General features: G+C 38.3%; 1 protein-coding gene across 1 annotated transcript; it reads left to right on the top strand.

Moving 5' to 3' along the window:
• Window positions 1-926: 926 nt before the first annotated feature.
• On the top strand, window positions 927-21,311 carry LOC104433078. The gene is made up of 6 exons (XM_039317843.1): window positions 927-1,091; window positions 16,708-16,807; window positions 18,660-19,144; window positions 19,271-19,871; window positions 20,149-20,271; window positions 20,531-21,311. The coding sequence occupies exons 1-6, from the start codon at window positions 927-929 to the stop codon at window positions 20,653-20,655; spliced, it is 1,599 nt and encodes a 532-aa protein (XP_039173777.1). The 3' UTR covers window positions 20,656-21,311.
• Window positions 21,312-21,735: the final 424 nt, after the last annotated feature.

Here is a 21,735-nt window from a genome sequence, read left to right as displayed (position 1 = left end):
GTATACATATGATATATTTATCTTAAACTAATTTTTTAACCATCAAAAACCCTAAACTGATATATATATATATATATATATATATATATATATATATATAAGACAAATTTACTTTCCATTAATTTCCGTTAAATTTTACTATCAAATTGCTAAATTAAATAACACATGGCAATACACAAGTGCATCAATTTAAAGTTTTATCCTCTATTTGTTGCTGGTATATGAGCTTGCAATTTTTCGTAATATTAATTCAATTTGATATAAATTAATTGAGCATAAATTTGTTATATATGTATCGATTTTAGGATTTTTGTAATCAAAAAGTTAATTTAGAGTAAATTCAACATAAATATATCAGTTGAAATTTTTTAAAGTCAAAAAGTTAATTTAAAATAAATTCATCATAAATATATCGATTTAAATTTTTTTATGCTATTAATTATGTAAGAATATAATTGACATGATGACACCACCGGCCGTGGTGGTTTCGCTGGGTAGGTTTTAGTCCTTTGAGGGAAGGTCAGGAGTTCGAAATCCTTGCGACGCAAATTGCAAGGAGGCTAGCGGGCTATTAGAGCTGCGCATGGCAACGATTCTCTCTTCCCGAGAAGAGTTTTTTTTCAGAAATGGTTCTTTTCTATTTCGCTCAGGAAACAATTTCGAGTAAAAGAACCCGTTTGGTAACGATACAAAATTTCTACTCTTTGAATAGAAAAAAATATAAATGTATTTGGTAATGCAACAATTTCTTGTTTATATTTATTCATTTTTTATTCTTGCGACGGATCGCCGCCACGTGCACGCCGGTCGTGGCCGTCGGCCCGCCGGCCGCAACCGGCGGGTGGGCGGCGGTGATGGCGGCCGGAGTGACCGGTGGGCGGCGACGGCGACGGCGGGCGGTGACAGCAACGGCGGGCGGCGCGAAGATGGCGGCGGGAGGCGTGATTGGCGGCGGCGACGACGGCGGCGGCGGCGGCGGCGGCGATCAACGGCGAGCGGTGGCGGCGGCGGCGACGGCGCCAGCGACGCAGCGGTGGCGCGACAGTGGCGGCCGGCGGCGGCCGGTGGCTCGGTGGTTGACGGTGGTCGCGGTAAGAAAAGAAAATTAAAGAAAATTAAAAAAGAAAATCAGCTTATTTCTAGAAATTGTTCTAGGGATAAGAAGCAAATTTTTTTGCTTCTCATTTCTGCTCCAAATCTATTCCCGGGCTAACTTTCTATTCAGGGAATAGAAAAACAACTTGGCGTTACTAAACATGTTTTGTTCTTTTTTTGTTCCAGAGAACCAAAGAACAGAAATTTTAAGGAATAGAAACGTTGCCATGCAGCACCTAGGTGATTGACGCGTGGCACCGGGGTGGTGGTTTTCCCGTTAGCGTCACCTGAGGGTTTACGTAGTGGGTGTTGGCTAAACCGGTTCCTCCGGCACCAAAAAATATATACAATATAAATGACATGATGACACCCATAAAACGACACGCTAACTTCCAGTGGGCGAGACCAAAGCGCTTTCGTAGTTTCATATGCTTTGTACTCTGGTCAAAAAGATGAGGAGGTTTTGCTCAAAAAAAAAAAAAAAAAAAAAAAAAAAAAAGATGAGGAGGTGACGTCATAATCTCTCTCTTTTTCTCTCTCTCTCTCTCTTTCGGCGGGGAAGGATCAAGATTAATTTACGGAGAAAACAAGATTCGAGGAGCGTCAGGCAATCAAATCAGTCCGACGTGAACGAAGTGCCTTTCCACCCAAGGAAACCCTCGTTTGCCTCTGTCGTCCTTCCTACAGATGAGAAAATCAGAGAGGGAAGCCGAAAGATCCTCCTCCACTTTCGCCTACTCATCCAGTCATCGCTGTTCTTGCTTTATTTCGCTTTGCCATTCCTTTGAATCGAAGCCATGTTGCCGTCCTGGTGACACTTTGCCCCATTCCTAGTGCTTCCTTTCCACGTCGCTGCTTATCGTCTTGCTCGTTTTGATTTCGTCCCTTTTCCGATAAGGAATTGCCATCGCATCTCGTGACATTGGCTTCCCAAATTTACACCTCGGACGGAAGATGTGAAGCCAGTTTTCTTTTTCTTTTTTCGGTGGAGGTGGCTTGACAGTTAAGGAACAAATTTGTGAGTGTGGGTAAATTAATCAAGTGGTACGGATTCAATTTGCCATGCCACCGGATACAAGGAAATTCCATATTTAGATCGTACGGTATTGATGTGCCTCTTAATTATTGCGTTATATTAATGAGGTGTTTTGCAATTTCGAAGAGGAAATGGCCAGCACATCTTATGATGTAAGCTTCCCAAATTTACACCTCAAACAGAAGATGTGAAGCCTTTTTCTTTTCTTTTTTCCAATGGAAGTGGTTTAGTAGTTAAGAAACAAATTTTTGAGTGCAGATTAAATATGTGGTACTAATTCGATTCCTCACCTATCGAATGCAATAAATTCCATATTTAGATTGTTCATTTGGATATTAACATATGTCTTACTTAATGCATTATATTAATGATGTGTTTCGCAATTTCCAAGAAGAAATTGCCATCACATCTTATGATATTGGCTTTCCAAATTTGAAGATTATTTTTATAATGAAGTGGTTTAGTAGTTCCAAGGAGAAATTTGCCATCACATCTGTAGTATGAATTGGCTTTCCAAATTTACATACAAACGGAAGATGTGAAGCCATTTGGGGATTAATCCATTTAGTTTTACTTAATGCTTATATCAAGTGAGGATTTTTTATGTAGTATGAATTACAAATTGTAAGTGCGGATTAATTATGTAGTATGAATTCGATTTGTCACTCCAATGAATACAAGAAATTATATATTTAGATTGTTCATTTGGGGATTAACCCATGTTTTACTTAATGCTTATATGAATGAGGTGTTTCTCAAGTCTAAAGTGTACCTACAAAAGGTAAGTCTTATGAAATTTGTCAAGACTCGTTAATTGCGCTTTTTTTTCTTTTTAAATAAACCCCTTTTCAAGGAATAGAACTTTCTTCAAATTTAGTTTTTCTTTTTCTAATGTATTCATATAATAATAGCATTTTTTGTGTCTATTTTAAGTTATTTTACTTTAATCACTTTGATTTGTTATTTGTTATTTTTGTAATTTTTATTTTTATTTTTAACTTACTTTTAAAAATGTTGGGTTCATATATAGTAAAAAATTTTTTCCATTAATTTGCTTTTACTTAACTTTTATCTTCTGTTACATTGATTTTTTGCAATCCGCAAAAATATTACATTTGAGGATATGATTTCACTTGAATCCAACAAATTTTATTATATATGTAATTTTTTTAGTTAACATTGATTATTTCTTCATTGTTCAAAATTTGATTTTGTGTAGAATTTTTCAAATTCCATTTGATGTCCTTTTTATGTATAATATGCACGGAGCAACAAAATCAATATCTATTTGTATAGGTAATTAATGAATATGAAAATTAAATTTTTGGTGAGTGAAGGACTCGTTTACATATCATTGCATTTATTAGTGCTTCACAAGGTCATAAGATCGATGGGAGACCCACAGGGTAACTTTCCTAGGAAGGAACGTTCTTCACAACGATTTACTAAAGGTTTTGCTGCAAGGGCTTATCTCTCTAAGTCTAGTTGGCCACATAACCAACAATAGTTATGACTCTATGGTACATTTGGTAGCCATTTTGCTCCCTAGAATAATCTATGCCCGTAAATGGTTTTTTTTTTTTAATTCTATTTTCTATACAAGAATCTAAACATTCGACGGCATTTAGTAACTGTACAAAAATCCTACTCCCATAATAGAAATGCATTTGAAACGACTCTTAAATTCTTTTATAATTTAGAAATTCATTTTAATATTTTAATAATTTTATTACATTTTTCTTCTTTTTTTCCTCCTTCTTCTTCCTTTTGCCAATCGCCGACCTCGGCCATGGTCGACAACCTTGACACCCAAGCCTTGTTGGCAATTGGGCAAGCTCAACCTTGCCAAATTTAGGTGAGGTCAAGTCTTGCCCAACCACTAGCGAGGTCATTAGACCTCATTTGGCTAGTTGCTTGCCATCACTATGGTCAACAACTAGCTAGGAAAAGAAGAAGAGGAAGAGAAAAAGAAAGAAAATAAAAGAAAAATAAAAGAAAATGGTTTAGTTTGATTCCGAAAATAAATAAGTAACTTTTTTTTTTTTTTACTTGAATTATATTCCAAATCTATTTCAAGAACAAAAAAGTTACCAAATGGTTTGGCACTTTACTAAACAGGCGCTAAATGAACATTCAATAGGTATGAAACTCCTATTATGATACACTAAAACTTGACCGAAATTGCAATAGCAAGTCGACCCCTTCTTCATCCACAGAACAAGTACATCTACCATCTATTTTGAGGCTTTTATGAAATGGCTTGCTTTACTATGTTTCTCACGTTAAGTTTATTGTGCTCTCCTTATTAGAAAATAGCCCAAACATAAAAATCAAAGAATTGTATTAAAAGAAGTTGATTTTCTGCGGGGAAGCGTTGGATATTTTTCTACTTCTATGTATGATAAAGTCATTGGATGATGAATTGTAATGAGATGATGTGTTCCTTTGAGAATTTCCATGGCTTTTATTTTTTTCCAAACAAACTTTTTTTTACCAATGTTCGTTTAGTTATTTTCACCCTACCTTAAATATATTATATTATTTGTATCCAGTATTTTATTGTAAATAAATGGAACAAATAGTAAACATGAGTACAATTAATTATTCTTACCAAAAAAAAAAAAAAGTAAACATGAGTACAAGATGATGTTTTGTTGAGGTCTTTTGATGATTTTCATTTTTTTTTTCTTCAAAACTAACATTTCTGTGGATTCTTATTTTCCAAATGAAGTCAATAAAAAAAAAAAAAATTAAATATAAAGGGAGAATTGGGTATTTGAGAATTCTTAATTAGGTAATTTTTTTCTCAATCCTCACTTTGCTATGGTATTTTTTTTTTTTTATCCTCACCCTTGGTTTAACAATGATTATGATCAAACCTTATAGTAATATTTAGAAAATGTAGCACTGATTAAAATTTTTGTTAAGTGTGCATAATGGTGATAAATAAAGTGAATTAGCAATGTTCATGGGGTTGTTGCAATTTAAAATTTAAAATTGCAAAAGTTGTCCATCCTCAACATTTAGAAAATAAAATTTGTTGTACATCATAGAAATATATTGAATGACTCTATTCATAGGATCCCAAGTACCTCGATCAATATCGAAAGTTTGACTTAAAAATCTTATCCCGAATGACTTGGAAAGGCTGAGTTCCCACTCACAACCCATGTAACAAGCTACCTAGTGACCTTTTTCCTATGTCCTAATGTTCCTTAGTTTTGCTATTTTAAAAAAGCTACTTTCCCTACTTTTGAAATAATACAAAAAATATATACTAGTGAATAAACTTAAAAGCTCCCGTGTACCTGCACAAGTTAGATTGGCGTGTTTGCTAAAGTGATTGGGAAGGATTACTGATCGGGTGACACGGGCACTTTGGGGATTTTTCCATAATTTATCATTTCGAATTCTAGAGTAAGTCATTTTCAGTGGGCGGCCATACCACGAGTGTTCAGATTCAAACTTTTTCCTATTTGGCTTGACCAAAGCAAGCTCTTCTTTTCTTTATCTTTTTTTGGTTCGCCAAATTAGTAAATTCACACGCATCATCTTAACCCTCGTTATCAGAAAGTTTAATTATATATCCTCCGTATATACATACATATATGTTTTTGGTATTTCCTCTGGGGACAAAATAATGAGAGGCGGACGGCTCGGTCCGACTACGAAAGCGAAGTCGATGGCGACGGAGTGGCGTCCACGTGGGGTGCGTCTGTAACGCGTGTGTACGAGACGGACGGAGCGCCGTCCAGCGCCGGCTGCCCCCCAATCAAGCGGGAAAACGACGCGCCGTAGGGGTGGGGAAAGCTGCAGAGCCGACAGGACGGCGACAGCGACGGGCCGTTAAATCGGACGGAAAGGGGTCGCCTTTTTGACCGGAGGGACAGGTGAGGCGGTTGAGCTGCCGACGAGCGACGATGGACCCCCTCGATGAGCGCCACGTCGGAGATTCTGCGGGGATTCTATTCTTTGCTTTTTTCAGCCTTCTCGATCGTCATCTCGTCAAATCCGACTCTTCTTTTCAGATCCCCCGTTCCGACCATTTCCTTCGCTTCCTCCTTTTTTTTTTTTTTTTTTTATTTTTGCGGTTTGGACGGAAGTGAGTGCGGGCATGTTTCATGGCTCGCGTTGCGCGTCCCGCGGCTCATCATCCCGCGAGAGAAGAAGAGCATCTCCCGTGCCGTAATTCAGTCGTGGAGGCGACTTTTTGATTATATAAGAAGGCAAAAGGCACCAAAAATCTAATGGAAATCGGTTCACAAAATAGAGGATGAAATCTTAAATTAATATATTTGTCAACCGTCACGTATTAAGTAACTCAGTAATTTAACGATAAAATTTAAGTGAAATTATCGGAAAGTAAATTTATTGTAATAAACCAATTTTGGATTTTTATAGTCAAAATATTAATTTTAAATAAATTCCTCACAACTATATTAGTTTGGAGTTTTTTCGTGATATTAACTTTTCGTTATCCGACTTAGTAAATTTAAAATAAAATTTAATAGAAACTAACGAAGAATAAATTTATCACAAATACATTGATTTTGGATTTTTTTTTTGTGGCAAATATTTTAATTTTAGGTAAATTTAGCATAAATATACTATTTTTGAATTTTTGTGGTATTAAATCTTCTTTTTTTCCTTCCTTCTTCGTATTTATTGCCGTCGCTGCTACCCCTCTTATTGTTGCTATCGCCCCATCCTCATCATGTCAAGCCAATAAAGAAAACGAAGGAGTAAGTTGAAAGAAAAGGAAAAAGAAAACAAGGAATTCTTTTCATTTGAAAATAAATACGATGAGTTGACAAACTTTTGCCACGCAAGCACCACATCAACACTGTTTACTTTATGTCATCCACGTAGGCAACCACATAAGATCTTTAGAACATTTGTTAATGAAATTTTGACAGAAGGTAAATGTATTATACGGGTACAAATTTATGGTGCAAACTTAGGTTTTTGATGTCAAAAAAAATTATTTTAGATAAATGTGTTGCATAAATATAAGTTAGGATTTACAATATCACAAAAAAATTATGATAAATGTTTTTAACAGACATAATTTTTTTTTTTTTTTGGTGACTTTTTCCCTTATTTAAAATCGAAATATGTAGAGAGAGGTTTACACAACAGTGTGGCACTCATGCTGAAAATGCATGAAATTGATACTTAAAACTATTTTGTTTTGTGTGCACAAATTGATTTGTAATGTCATCTACTCTAGCAAAGATGAAAATTTACCTCATACAGTTCATTTTGTAAGAAAAAGATTCCCCAAATCAAATACCATGTCGAAGACATGAATTATCCTCTTCATTATGCTTGCAACACACTATCTCACAAGGGACTTAATTCTATCAAAACTTAGCCGCAAAGCAAGCGAGAATGGTATGAAAAGCTTGTACACAAATTAAGGGAGATTTGCTATTAGAAATAATAAATTTAATGGAAGCGAATTAACCGATCATACATCAAATAGACAAGATATCATATGGGCCAATATTAACAATCTCTGTGACATTTCAAATCTCACGTGGTATGAAGATGACTAGTGGGGTTTCCCCAGACCTTTCATTTCCTTGTACCACGCCCCTGTGTTTCCAAAGGAAAGGCGTTGCGGGGATCAGGCTGACCTCCCTTTCTCCCCGAAGGGGGGAGTGGAATGGGTAGGTCAATGGGGTGGTAATGAGGCACCACCCAGCCTCTGGCCAATCTTTTCTGACTGTCAAGCCTTTTAGGACCCTAACAAGTTCAAATTAGACTTGATTTGAAAGTGCAATTTCCCCCAAATGATCAATTTGGTCGATGCAAATCCTTTCGGTGACTTGGGCCGTAGGATATATCAGACCATGCGCAGTGCATGTGCAGCTCTCACACTTGATTGGACACTAAATAAAGGTGAGGAATTTCCGTCAAAGAATAAAGGGACGAATTTACCCTCCCCGATGTGATCGGACATAAAGCTGACATAGAACGTTCAATATGCGGTCAAATATGGGCGTGTCAAATATGGGCGTGATCCAATTTACGGACCCACATATATATATATAAAGCATATAAAACATTATAATCAAAAGATGTGGAATATTTCAACACTCCCCTCACATGTAAGTCGAATTAAGAATGACGTGAATTTGACGAATATATAAGATAAATTGGGACAAAATCTAAATATAATCTAATCTAAGAATACTAAATCCCAAAGCTCAAGTTGTTAAAGTGGTGGATTTGGTATGGTAGCTCATGAGGGCAAGATGAGGAATTTGACAAAATTTACGCCAAGGGGAGAATGTAACGATGATTAGAAAAACTACCCTAATCTTTTGGTAGAACATTATAATCAAAAGATGTAGAATATTTCAACACTCCCCTCACATGTAAGTCGAATTAAGAATGACATATGAAATTTGACGAATATATAAGATAAATTGGGACAAAATCTAAATATAATATAATCTAAGAATACTCGATCCCAAAGCTCAAGTTGTTAAAGTGGTGGATTTGGTATGGTAGCTCATGAGGGCAAGATGAGGAATTTGACAAAATTTACGCCAAGGGGGAATGTAACGATGATTAGAAAAACTACCCTAATCTTTTGGTAGAATTTTCCCACATGTTTAGCTCTAAAGAGGGGACCCCACAACTTTTTTACAAGGTGTTCTACCGATATTTTTCAAGTATAGCAGCTCACATCGACTTTTGGAAACCCTCTTTCTTAACTTTAAAATGACAAATTTAAATCAAGTGCTACCATACATGAATATTAAAGTACTTCATAGCACAACTAAAATTTAGCAAAGTCGCAGTATAATTGCAGCTATCCCAAACAAACTCTAAATTGCAAATGAACAACAATATGAAATTTGACGGCATATCTTTCTAGAGAGTTAGTTTAGTACAATGATGATGTAGCTATTTTATGTAGTAATAGTGTCATGATGTGTCGTAGCGCCTCTCTGTCTTGTGTGCCTAATGCACAATGCTCCAAATGTGGTCTTGCAACCACCTTTGCATAACGGAGATGGTCGCCGCAGGCCTAGGCGATGAGGCGTGAACACTACTCACAACTCCATGCGATCATGGCAAGTCTACACGAGAGGCATGAACATTGTTCGCGACTCCATGCCTCATGCTTTCATAAATTTCTTTTTCTTCTCAAAATCACTAAATGGCATATTGCTCATCAATGCTTAATCCAGTTTTGTCCACTCATCAAATACTCATTTGGATAATATAGATATTCATATCCAATCCTGCTATATTTGGACATTTACTGAACAATGTACAGGATAGCATGAATCTTACCCTATTTTTATCCTATTAGGGATCTATCGATAGGTGAAAATTTCTAGACGATAGAACACAACTAAGTAAATTTCACAAAATTGAGATGTTTAAGCAAATATAATTATCTAAATCTAATTGTTTATTATCCACGGTTCGGATTATAATCATAGATATTAAAGAATAAAGCAAAATCAAATTTTCATAAACAGATTTGAAATTGTAACTGGACCGAGAAACAAAACATTAGAAGCGGGTGAGACTTGTCGCTTGATGCTATTTTTGTGATGCTTTTCAAATTCAGAGGCATCAATTTTTTTTTTCTGGGGTTAGAGGAGGCATAAATTTGAAATTTGAATTTGAAATTGCATTATTTTATGATGGGGGCATTTGAAATTTGAATTTTAACAAATTTCCAAAAAAACAGTATGAGCATGATCTCCTCTGAAATAGAGCAAAGCCACGTGTACAACTGCGATTTCTAATAGCAAGTGCAGGAAATATCTAGGGCCCAGTAGGATGTTTGACAGATCGATCCCAGAGGCTCCATTTGGTTCCGCTTTTGGGGAATATCTTTATAAAAATGCAAATACCAAATGGAGTTTTCCGAAAAGTAAATAGCGTTTAGCGAATTGTAATTCTAAAGTGTATTGAGAAACAACTTTGGCCAAAATACTGTTTGGTAAAAATTACATTTGTAAATTTTACCAAAAAAAAATACATTTGTAAATGACTTTTATTAAATTAAAAAAAGAAAAAACATTTATATTTTTTGAAGTCTATGGCTAGATTTGGCTACCGAAAGGCCAGATCTAGCCCCTGGATGCCATCGCCTGAGGTCGCCCGACACAGGTGATCGTTGCGTGACCTCAGGCGACCGGTCGCTTGGGTTAGGCGACCCTAGGCAACGGCCAACCTAAGGTTGTGTGATTCAGGCCATTAGTCACCTGGGTCACGTGATCTAGGCGTTGCCTAAGGTCTGGCGACAGTCATTGGGGTTGGGTGACCCTCAGGCGGTGGTCGCCGGCACACGCAACCCCTTGGTTGGCGGTCATCGGCCTCTGATCGGCTTTTTTGTTCGGTGGTTTTAGAGAAGATGAACAATAATTGACTTGCATTCCGAAAATGCAAATTTGCAAAGTATCTCGGGACATGTTTTGGACTAAAGGCCTTTAGAGTCATTTGGAGATGCAATTGTATTTTCCCAAAGTTGAGCAAAAATACGAACCAAACACGTTTGTATTTGGCTAAGGGACTTTAGAGTCCTAAAGCCCATTTCAAATGCCAAACCAAATGGGGACAGAATTGGATCACTGGATTTAAAGTACAAAATCTCAATTAATTTTGAAAAGGGCTACTTATATAATGACCATCTCTGAACTTTCATGTGGTTCTAATGTTCAATCTAGTCATTTGATTATATAAAAATATTTATTATTATCATTCAATTAGAATTAAATTGAATATGTACCAAAAATTCGGGATTATATTGAATAAATTAAAAGTCTAGGGACGACAATACTTATTGAGCTAAAGTTCAAAGATTATTGAATAAATTAAAAATTCAAGAAAGACATTGCATAATTAGTTAAAATCTATGGAACCGTTTGTGTCATTTTTCCTTTTGAAAAATGTGATTGGTTACAAATCAAAATGGTTATTAACTAACATTTTAGCAAGTTCACTTAAGTAAGACTCTAAATTTTATAGTTAATAAAAGGAGCTCGCAACAACTAAGGATATTACTTACTTATAGACTTCATTAGTTTACCAATTCAAAGGAACATTGTTATCATATTGGTAAGTTTACTGGGAATGGGGGAACAGACAGTTACTCTAATGGCAGGTTACATTTTCTCAGTGTAAGTTATAATCATTAAGACCTTCAAGCTTATGAGAACTTAAGATAATTTACTATCTCTAAAGATAGATTATTAATCATCAGTCGCCACTTGCGTAGATTTATAGGTAATTTATGATTATTGAGGTCAAACGCTAATTATAAGCTATCTCTCACAATAATTTAAGACAAAATACTGCCCCATCATTTAATTACTAAGAGATGGGAATTTCATGTTACCAAATTTGTAGCTAAATTACTATGTGAAAAGGGAAAGCATCAGTTATAGGTGCAATTGAGATCACGACAACTTTATGAAAGTCAAGGTAGAATTACAAAGATCAAGAAACATAAGTTATGACCTAATGGGGATAACTACAATATGATAAGATAATTAGCGAGTGATTTCTATCATCAAGTTACGAAGTGAAAAGGGTAAGTCATCATCAATGATGAAAATTATCAATCACAATGAACTACCAAATATGACCATTTCAAGAAAATTATAGTATTATTGGATAATTATTGATGACGATGCCCTCAAATTACGATGCGTAAAAAGATTGATCTACCTAGATTTAGAGATTTTAAATCATCTAATTTGCTAATAATTGTGGTAATTTTGATTCTAGGGGAACTTTACCAAGTAGCATCTTTCACGGGGAGAAATTGCTTTTAACTATAATCTTCAAAAGAGAGAAGTACACTATCAATGCCATAAGTTGTGTATGGCGCTCACTTTGATGCCAAAAATTTCCGCCATATCACTTAAGTGCCGAATCGGAGGAAAAACGATCACTTTGGTGCCACTGGGGAGAGATTCTGGCCAAAATGATTACGTGGCTTTTATATTTAAAAAAAAATAATAATCTACAAGGCCCTTTAGTCCTCCTTAAGAAAACGACGTTGTTTTGCCGTCCTAAGTGGATGGCCTTGAGAAAATGACGTAGCATAACTCATTTGGGTTTTTATTTATTTATTTATTTATTTGGGGATTGAAATTAGGGTTTTTTTGTTCAATCCTCGCCCAACGCCGGCCACTGTCGCTCGGCCTCCATCATAGTAGCACCATGTCCCAATCTCGGTAACATTTCACCAGCTTCAACGTCCTCAAATTCTTCGAGCCAGGACTGCGTCCAGCAGTTCTGAGTGGGCATGGAGGGCGAGCCTCTGGTGGCATTGGCCTTAGATCGCGAGCCAGTGGCAGCACACGAGGGAGCACCAGCTTGGGTTGCCGAAGCTTAGGTACTGGAAGACGCAGGCCAAGCACTCGTTGAGGAGATCATAGATTGAGAGGGAGAGATGAGGGCGGCACACTTGTTGGTGGCCTCCCGAGCGCTAGCCAGATCACAGCCTTCGACTTGGCCGTCGAGTGGCCATTGTCGGGGTTGAGGTCTATGCCGCGGCCACCGAGTGTGGGGGCCGTTGAGGACGGCGACTGGCCCATCGCCTTTGGCTTATCTTCTCTCTCTCTCTCTCTCTCTCGAAATTTGGGGATTTAAGGTTTTGAATTGAGGGAGACACCAAACGGCGTCGTTTTGTCGTTTAAATACTAACTATACTTTCTGGCAAGCCACATCAGCTTCAAAAATTAATAGAAAAGTGCCACGTCGGATTTCCAACAATGATCGTTTTTCAAACTTTTTTGCACTTAAGTGATCTGATAGAAACTTTTGGCATTAAAGTGAGCACCGTACACAACTTATGGCACTGATAGTGTACTTATCCCTCCTCAAAATGAATATTTACCTTTATGAAGTACTTACATTATTGGAAGCAATTGAAAGTTGTAATTTTCTTTATAAGATGTAATTTGCTTTTAAAGTAAAAATTTCCATTGTAAATAGTAAATTGAGTATGTGTTAATTCCCAATAATTGTATTATGTTGACTAATGCGGGAATATCCATTTCTATCGATTAACTCTCAAACTTAACCCATATTTGATCGATTAATCTAGCCTAATCCTTACTTTTGCAAGAAAATGTCAATTTCAGCTAAAATCTGGTTCAATGGATGTCAATTCCAAATGCTAGTTTTCACTCGCAAGACTTTTTGTGATCAAACTACCTAGATGTCAATTTACAAGTTTGACATTGACTTCAAATCTACTAATTGAGTATGTGTTAATTACCTAGATTTCCTTTTTTGTTTGGTGATCTTCTAGGGTGTCTATTCGACTGCCATTTGGAGGATCAAGTTACAATGCATCTAATCTTAGTTAAATGCATTTATTCATAATTATTATACCTTGATAGTGATAATTATCCTTTTATCATAAATCCCATTATCACTCCAAAATGCATTCCCCATCCTGTACACGCATAGCTTACTCTTAGTATATTGTTGCCAGAATCTCACGGTAATAGCATACCTTATTTGTATAGTAAAAGCAACGAGGTTGTTAGTAAGTTATATTTTATTTTAATTGGATATTGAATAAAAAAGTCGTGCACATCCAAACGAGACTGCTAGAACAAGGAGGGAAAACTAATCTTTTGCTCTTTTTTTTTTTTTTTTTTTAATTCAATGCAACCAAGATCAATAGCAACTCGTTGACTAGTTAATCATTTTGTTTAAGGAAAATGTAAATCCTAAATGCGTAGCGAAGAATACTGGGAAGAGACAAAAAGTTGTTAAGACTGCTTACCCTACAGTTATTCAGTTGGATGATTTCACTTAATTAATCCTCAATTTGAGTAAAGAAGAATCTTTGATCATGCATGATTGCTGCACATCACTACAAGTTGAGCAGTCAATCGATGCAATTGGCTATAGGATTTAGTTGGTACGTCATAACAATCATAGATACCTAAAAGTATGTTGTAGTAAATTTGTGGGTGGAAACTGAATTAAAAAAGGTTATCTTGGTGCTATAGATTAGTACTCACCACATATTTTGAGAGTGGAGTGTTTATCTTCCTTCTTTGAAGGGCAACTTAAAATGAATAAAATATTCATTGAGTTTACATCGATAACCTTATGTGTGATTTTTCTAACTTGCGCGGGCATAGTTTAAGAACTAAGAAGAATTAAGACAAAAGACTGCTAGTCCTAGATCTAGACTTGGGCCAAGGCATTTTGCGAAGTTGGTTATATGGTTATATTTCAAGGGAGCGTGTGGCCATGAAGCGGATCTTCTGGAGGTGACCGCCCATGACGAAAAACATCGCCTATATAAATTATTATTTATATTTCTTCGTTGTAACAATCATGGAAACCTAAATGATATTTTACTAAAGTTGCGAGCATATACTAAATTTAAAATTTTTCTTTATTGATAGAACTAGAGATGCGCATATGAAGTGAAAAAGGTGAGTAGGTACTAAATAAAATGGACGAAGTAAGTGATTACTCAATGAAACTTGACAACAATTGGCGAGGTGATATAGCACTCAATGACTTAGTCAGCAATTTATAATTAACCCCAACGTTCTTTTCTCTTATTTTCACTCAACATGACCTTCTCTCTGCGGTGAGTTTTCTCTTCACCCAAAACAATCTTTGCTAAGTGTAATGGAGATTTTTGAACTATTGGTATAACAGCGAAAAGATAAAATGCAAGGGTATAATGATAAATTGGATATAAATTGTCGTCAATAATAAAAACATTTTACACATGTTAATTATTTTAAGCGATGCGAGTGATTATTAATTTCATCATTTCGCGAAAAAGAAATAATTTGAAAAATATTTTCTAAAATGATCATTTTTAATAATTAATTAATGAAAAGTTTCATTACCAATAATTGTATTTAAATATTTTCGTTGACAATAAGAATATTTTTCATTTATTTTTTTTTACAAGTGATATGAGTGATTATATAAAAATAATTATTTTCGTAAAATAAATTGAGCGAGAGTAGATGGTATAAGATACTATAAGAATCCAAAAGTGGAGGGGGGCTGTCAAAATTATTGAAGCCGTCAAACGTGCACTCGTCAGGCTTTTAATTGTGCAAGATGATAATATATTTGGCTGGATATGAGCAATGAAATAAGAGATCCAAATGAAACAAAATTAAAACCAACACAGAAATAATCATTTTTTCAATTGGAAAAACGAAAGAAATAAAAAAGAAAAATTGGTCGTTGTCGCTGTGGATAGGAATTTGGATGCTTTTGGAGATTCAGATATTTTTTTGGGTGGTGGTGGGGCGAAGGCCTGCACCAAAATAGCTGGCGGGGGTGTATTTCCACCAGCTTTGCCTTTGTTTTGGACCCACTCGCATATGTGTGAACATGCCACCGGACAAGCACCCCGAATTGTTAAAAAAAAAAAAAAAAATCCCCTACGCGCAGTTATTATAAAATAATAATAATAATTATTATTTTATAATGTTAAGTGCACTGAAAATTCCAAAATTTATCATTGATGTGTAATTGAGTACTAAGATTTTAAAAAAAATAAATTAAATTCATAAACTTGTTACGAATATGCAATCGAATTTTAAAACTAAAAAAAATTATAATCAAGTTAAAAACTTATCATGAATATACGATTGAAGTTTGCAATCGACACGAGAATTCGATTGGACCGATTTGATAAGTTTTAGAAATTGATTATATTTTTGAAAGTTTTAAAATATAATTGTTTTTTTTAACAAGTTTTAAAAATCGATTGTACTTTTTGTAAATTTTAAGATTTGATTATACTTTCGTGATAAGTAGTAAAAGTTGTTTGCTTTTTTGAAAGTTTTGGAACTCTATTGTATTTTCATAGTAAATTTTAATATTTCTAGTAAACTTATCTCTATTTTATACTAATGAACTTAGACGAGTACATCAATCAATGAAGATCCACGAAGCACCCCACAAATTTCACAAACCGTTCCAAGTACCGATGGCTGACCTATGCAGGTGGCTCCCCCCACAGAGTAGCTTTCACATGCTTTACGGAACTTGAATAGGGTCCATCTCTAAGTTTCACGGACCGAGAATCGCTTGTCATCCCTACCACCCAACCAACAGCGTCAACTTCGATTCAATAGACCATGTCCATCGTATGTCAAATAATTATAAAACTCGCGGCTGATTGAGTTGAAGACCCATGGTGTGCCCTACAAAATTCACAGGCCGATTGAGTCTCAACGTTTCAAATACGTGAGCGATCCTAGCATAGAATTGGTGAAATCTGAATATGTGATCTTCCTCTTCGTGAGATAGAAATTCTACGTCATTACGTTGGTCAAATCAATCGCAACTCTATTCAATCACATGTTAAGCAATAATATAACTCCAGTTGAATTGCAATCAACCGTACAAGTATTATTGTTCTCGATTGATTAAGCTCGTCACATCATCGAGGTACAACGGCGTATTAATTGTTGCCATGGCTTAAACCAAAGAAAAAATTAAGAAAAGAAAAGAGAAAAAGAACAGGGTAAATACAAAATAGCTGACAAGGATAATAATGGGATTTGCCAATATTGCCGCTCGCTTGGCAGCAAAGCATGGGGACACAGGAGCTGCCAAATGGAGGTCCGGGTCGGCACGGATGTGCGGTCCGCCTCCCCCAGTTGCCGACGCCACCACTGACGGACGGCGGTGCGTGCGCCGTGGGGCCCGCCCCCCCCCACCGCGGCCGTGATTTTTGCCACTTTTTTTTCTGGCGATCGCGTCCCTATAAAATGTCTTGTCAAGGTGGTCACAGCCCCATCTTTCATTTCTCTCCCTTCGGTCTCCTCCGCTATCTCCCAACATAAATTTCGGTTATTGATGGATTTAGGCAACGAATTTATAACGTGGTTTGGAATTTGGATGGCAGGAGAAGAGAACTTTTTAAAAAAATAAAATTATAATGAGTTCAGATAGACTCTTGTGTGTTTGGAATATAAAATTAAAAATAAGGATATGATAGGAGAAAAAGAAGGAAAATCTGTTTGAAATTATAAAACACCGCCACATTTGATAGGATCCGAAGGAATGCAAAACAACGATTATCGTTAGGTTAGCCATTTGGGGTTGGAAATTGTTTTATTTGCACTTTTATGTGTTCTATATTTAATAATGATCGTGTAAATTATTTCTCACATCGATAGCTCGGAGAGTTAGAGTATGAAAAACAAAAAATGAAAAAACACGATGTAAGGCCGAGATGAGTTGGATAGTGATGACTTTTATTGCTTGTCGACTATACCAGGTATGTTCATTTCGCGAAAAATGAGTAATTTGAAAAATATTTTCCAAAAAGTGATTGCCTATATCGTTTAGAAAAATTAATCAGTTGAAAATGTTTTCATCATCCATTACAATTTACTAACTCTTTTTGTGGGCGATGAAAAAATTTCCATTCATTTATTTTTTAAGCAATATAAGCGAATATTTTTTAAAATTATTTTTAAATAAATCATTTTCCATGAAACGAATGTACCCTAAATTTGTGGTTTTGTTTATTTCGCGAAAAAATGAATGATTTTCAAAACTAAGTTTAAATTTTTTCACTAAAGATAAAAATATTTTTTGTCTATTAATTTTATGAACAATAAATTTTAAGAAAAACGTTTTCTAAATCATCAATTCTCCGCAAAACTAAATGCCCCCTTCACATTCCACTCATCCAGTTCTCGTTTCTCTCTCTCTCTGCTGCACACTATTAAGGTTCAAATTAACATTTGCCCAATAATTTGTGGATTAAATAAGGATGTTCAACATATTTTGTTATGCTGAGTTTGGGGTCAAGATGAACTATTAATAAAAATCTTTATAAATAGGATCTGAGAGAGAGGGAGAAAAAATTTGTAAAGACTACATTTTTACTCAATCGACTTCACTTTCCACAACATCATTGTAGGTTATTTACACCGAATAACATGCATAAACTGATTTCAATTTACATGTTATTAGAAGAGGATATTTATACCCGAATAACGGAATATCAAATAACATCTAATGACATCTCTAATTACAATTTACAATAGAATCTCAAACCCCTCCCTCATCTTTGCTCTTAGGCACGAAATATATCAGGCCCAAAAGAATATTTTGTACGCCACGGAGATGTATTTAGAAAAATACGACAAGAAATATAAATTAGGCCATCAGCACGACTTGACCCCCCACTCCTACTGTTCACTACACTGGACTGACGCTCAACTTTTCCTTTTTAATTTTCCAAAAAGCGAAAAGAAAATATTCAAATCGAAACCCGGGCGGGCCCCACCCCTCACATGCCCCAACCCACCCCCTCCCTCCCCTCCTCCCAATCTTACCTGGCCGCAACTCGGCACCACCGGGGGGCCCACCAAAAACAAAAAACTCCTCCCCCACTCTCTCCTCACGCGCGTGCCGCCCACGCGCATTCCTCCTCAGAGGAACGATCTATCCCCCCCCGCCCCCGCGCACACGCGCCGCACGCGCGCTTCCCCGCTTCCCCTTCAAATCCGCCCTTATAATTCAGCCCCCACCGCCCTCCTTCCCCCATTTACTCTGCCTTTCCTCTTCAAAGCGGGAGTTTGCCTTCAAATCTCCGTTCGCCCTAATCTCTGCAGAAGCCTTCGCCCACAAGCAAAGAGTCGCCCTTTCGAGCACCGACCCGCGACTGCTTTACTGCGCCCGCTCGCTCCCTCCTTTCCCCATGGCGGAGAGCATAGACGACGGCGAGTTCTATCTCCCTCCCCAGTTCCTCTCCGACGCCGACGACGACGACGACCTCCTCGTCTTCACGGAGCGGCGCTTCTCCGCCGCCACCGGCGGCAGGAGCCGGCGGCGGCGTTCCGCCCCCCCGAGCCGGCGCGGGGGCCCGGCCGGTCGTCGGATCTCGGCTCCCCGGTGGAGTCGGTGGTGGGGTCGACGGAGGAGTGGAGCGACGAGGAGGTGCACATCGCCGATTTGACTCGGAAGGTCGCGCAGTCGACGCTCGAAGACGACTTCGAGTACTCCAAGGTGGGTGCGCAAGAGAAGGAAGTTTCCGACATCCCCCCCCTTTTTCAAAATTTTCTTCCTTTTTTCCCATTTTCGGCGCCGTCCCTGATTAGGGTTATCTTTTTTTTTTTTTTTTTGCTTGGTCAGGGTTTTTTCTTGTCGGGCTCCCCGAAATCGACGCTGTGCGGGCTCCGGAGCGGCTGCGGCTGCGGCCAGGGCTCGAGCCGCGGCAGCCGCGGCCAGGGTTCGAGCCGCGGCAGCCCGAACGGCCCGTCGCAGCCCACGTCGCCTCCGGGCACGCTGAACCTCCTCCGCGAGGCCGCCGGCCGGGTGGCTCACCTGGGGATCAACGACGAGGAGCTCTACGGCCTCACCCGCTTCCCGAAGCACCACAGCGTATACGACGCCGCGCCCTACTCTTACCAGTCGATCTCGCAGCCCCAGCCCTTTCGGCAGTTTCAGCACGTGAAGTCGATGCCTCAAACCCCGTTCCAAGGCGTGAGGAACAACGATTTCGCGGGCGTCGGGAACGGACGGTTCGTCGGCGCAGCGGCCCCCGCGTGGCCGACTCTGCAGCAGGCGCATCGACAGTCGGAGCTCCGAAGCCACCACCACAACCACCACCTTCACGGGTTGGGTGCGAGGGCGGTGTTCCTCGGATCTGCGGGTATCAAGAGGGAATCGGCGGGGACCGGCGTGTTCTTGCCTCGACGGGCAGGCCTTGAGCCCGAACCCCGCAAGAAGACAGGTCAGCTAATAGATCTCTTAAGCTCTGTGGTTGTGCTCCTTCGAATTGATTTGTGACGTTTTTTCCCTAGTTCGCTTTCACTCCGTTCTTCCCTGGCGGGGGAGTTATGACTGGTTTCGTGTGGATTCCGTGAGGGAGGGAGCGTGGGGGCAGGGGAAGAATCAAAGCCCCAGTAGTTAGTGCGGATTTTACGCCCCCGCCCATGTTCTGTTTTTTTGTCGTTTTGGATGACTAGTTCGATCTTTGCTCCGTCCTGATTTCGGGTGTTTCGATTCAGGTTCGACGGTGTTGATCCCTGCAAAGGTAGTGCAGGCCCTGAACCTGAACCTGAACCTGGACGACGCAGGATCCCAGCCCCAGCTTCAGTCTCGTCCGAACGTCTGTTTCACGGCTGAGAGCGGTAAGTCTTGGTTTAGTGATGATGCTTTTCCGTGGTCCCCCAAAAGTTTCACTCGGCTCGAGTGTCGTGGAGTGTTATTTGTCAAAACCCAAATACAAGCTTGCCGAGATTTCCACTCCGTCAACACCTAAAAAAAAATGGGTTCTTTTCACACGTGTCTTGGTTCTTTCGTGCTGTGCGAATCTTGTTCTGTTTCTTTTTATCGAAATCTTTACTGAATTGTTCTTTTCTTTTTCTCTCTGTTTTGGGTTTTGTGCAGATGGAGCGTGGAGATTCAGAAGCAACCGGCCTCATCACGTCCAACAGAGAGGCAATCACCACCACCACCGGCGGTCACCGGCGACGAGCCAGGAGATCCGGCTTCCTCAGGAGTGGACTTACTAACGACCGCATCTCTGACCGACCGGCGCCGTCTCGAGCGGCGTCTTTCTCCATAGGGTATTAAAGATGAAAGGTTTTAGGGTATTACTACAGTTCTTTTAGCGGCGAAAGAAAGATTTTAGTTTGGTTAACACCATTGAAACAAGCGTCGAAGAAAACAGAGTTCTTTTTGTGAGGGGGGATTAGGGTTTCGTTCCTAGGGAAGGAAGGAAGAAGAAACAGCAGGCAAGCAATAAATGTTGCATCGAAGGGAAGCGAATGACGCAGAAACCAAGCACGCAACGACACAATCATGGTCAGCTTTTTCCATGTCTCGGGCTCGGACGACGAGGTTGCGGTGACTGGCCTTCTGCGTAATAAGCGATGTGCTTTTTATTTTCTTTATAGATTTAGGGGAAAGGAGTGAAAGATTTGTTTTTTAATTTTTGTTTTTGAAGTTTTTGCTATTTTTATATTTGTCGGAATGGAGTGGAGAGAGGATTGAAGTTTGGAAGTCGACCGTCGGTCCGTGTTTAGGGAAAAAAGAGGAAGTTTCAATCCTCTGATTTTTTCGCTGTGTTTTTTGTTTCTGGGATTCCGTTCCAGACAGCCTGTCCACCCCCCCTCATATATTCTATAATAATAATAAAATAAAATGATATGAATGATAATTTGTTTTATTTTAGCGTTTTAATTGAATGTTTTGACTACCTAGGATTGTGGTCCACGGAATCCACGGTTTGGTCTTTGTACCTCGGAAAGACATTATTGTAATAATATGTTGTGCCTGGAAGTGGAGGCGTTGGGCTGCTTTGCTTCCATATGGATTCTTATCGAAACTCCCCCACTCCTTAAGTCTTTTCTAATTTAATAATTTCCGGTGACCCTGTCCTGGGAAATTGCAATGCTGCCTACTAATTTAAATTTATTTTTTACTAATTAAATGATAAATAAGTAGGAGCTTCATGTCCTTGTAGTCCACAAGAGTATCTAGATATTACTTTATGTTATTTTAAATGGCGAAAACGATTTATTTTAGAAGAATCAAGTGAAGTCTTAGGTATGGGTTCTCGGGGAAGCTTTGTTTTATTTTAAATGTGAAAT

Source organism: Eucalyptus grandis, chromosome 1 (assembly GCF_016545825.1).
Source record: "Eucalyptus grandis isolate ANBG69807.140 chromosome 1, ASM1654582v1, whole genome shotgun sequence".
In the NCBI taxonomy this organism is placed as follows: domain Eukaryota; kingdom Viridiplantae; phylum Streptophyta; class Magnoliopsida; order Myrtales; family Myrtaceae; genus Eucalyptus; species Eucalyptus grandis.
Note: the sequence above shows the minus strand (reverse complement) of the source record. Positions and strands in the feature narration are given on the sequence as shown.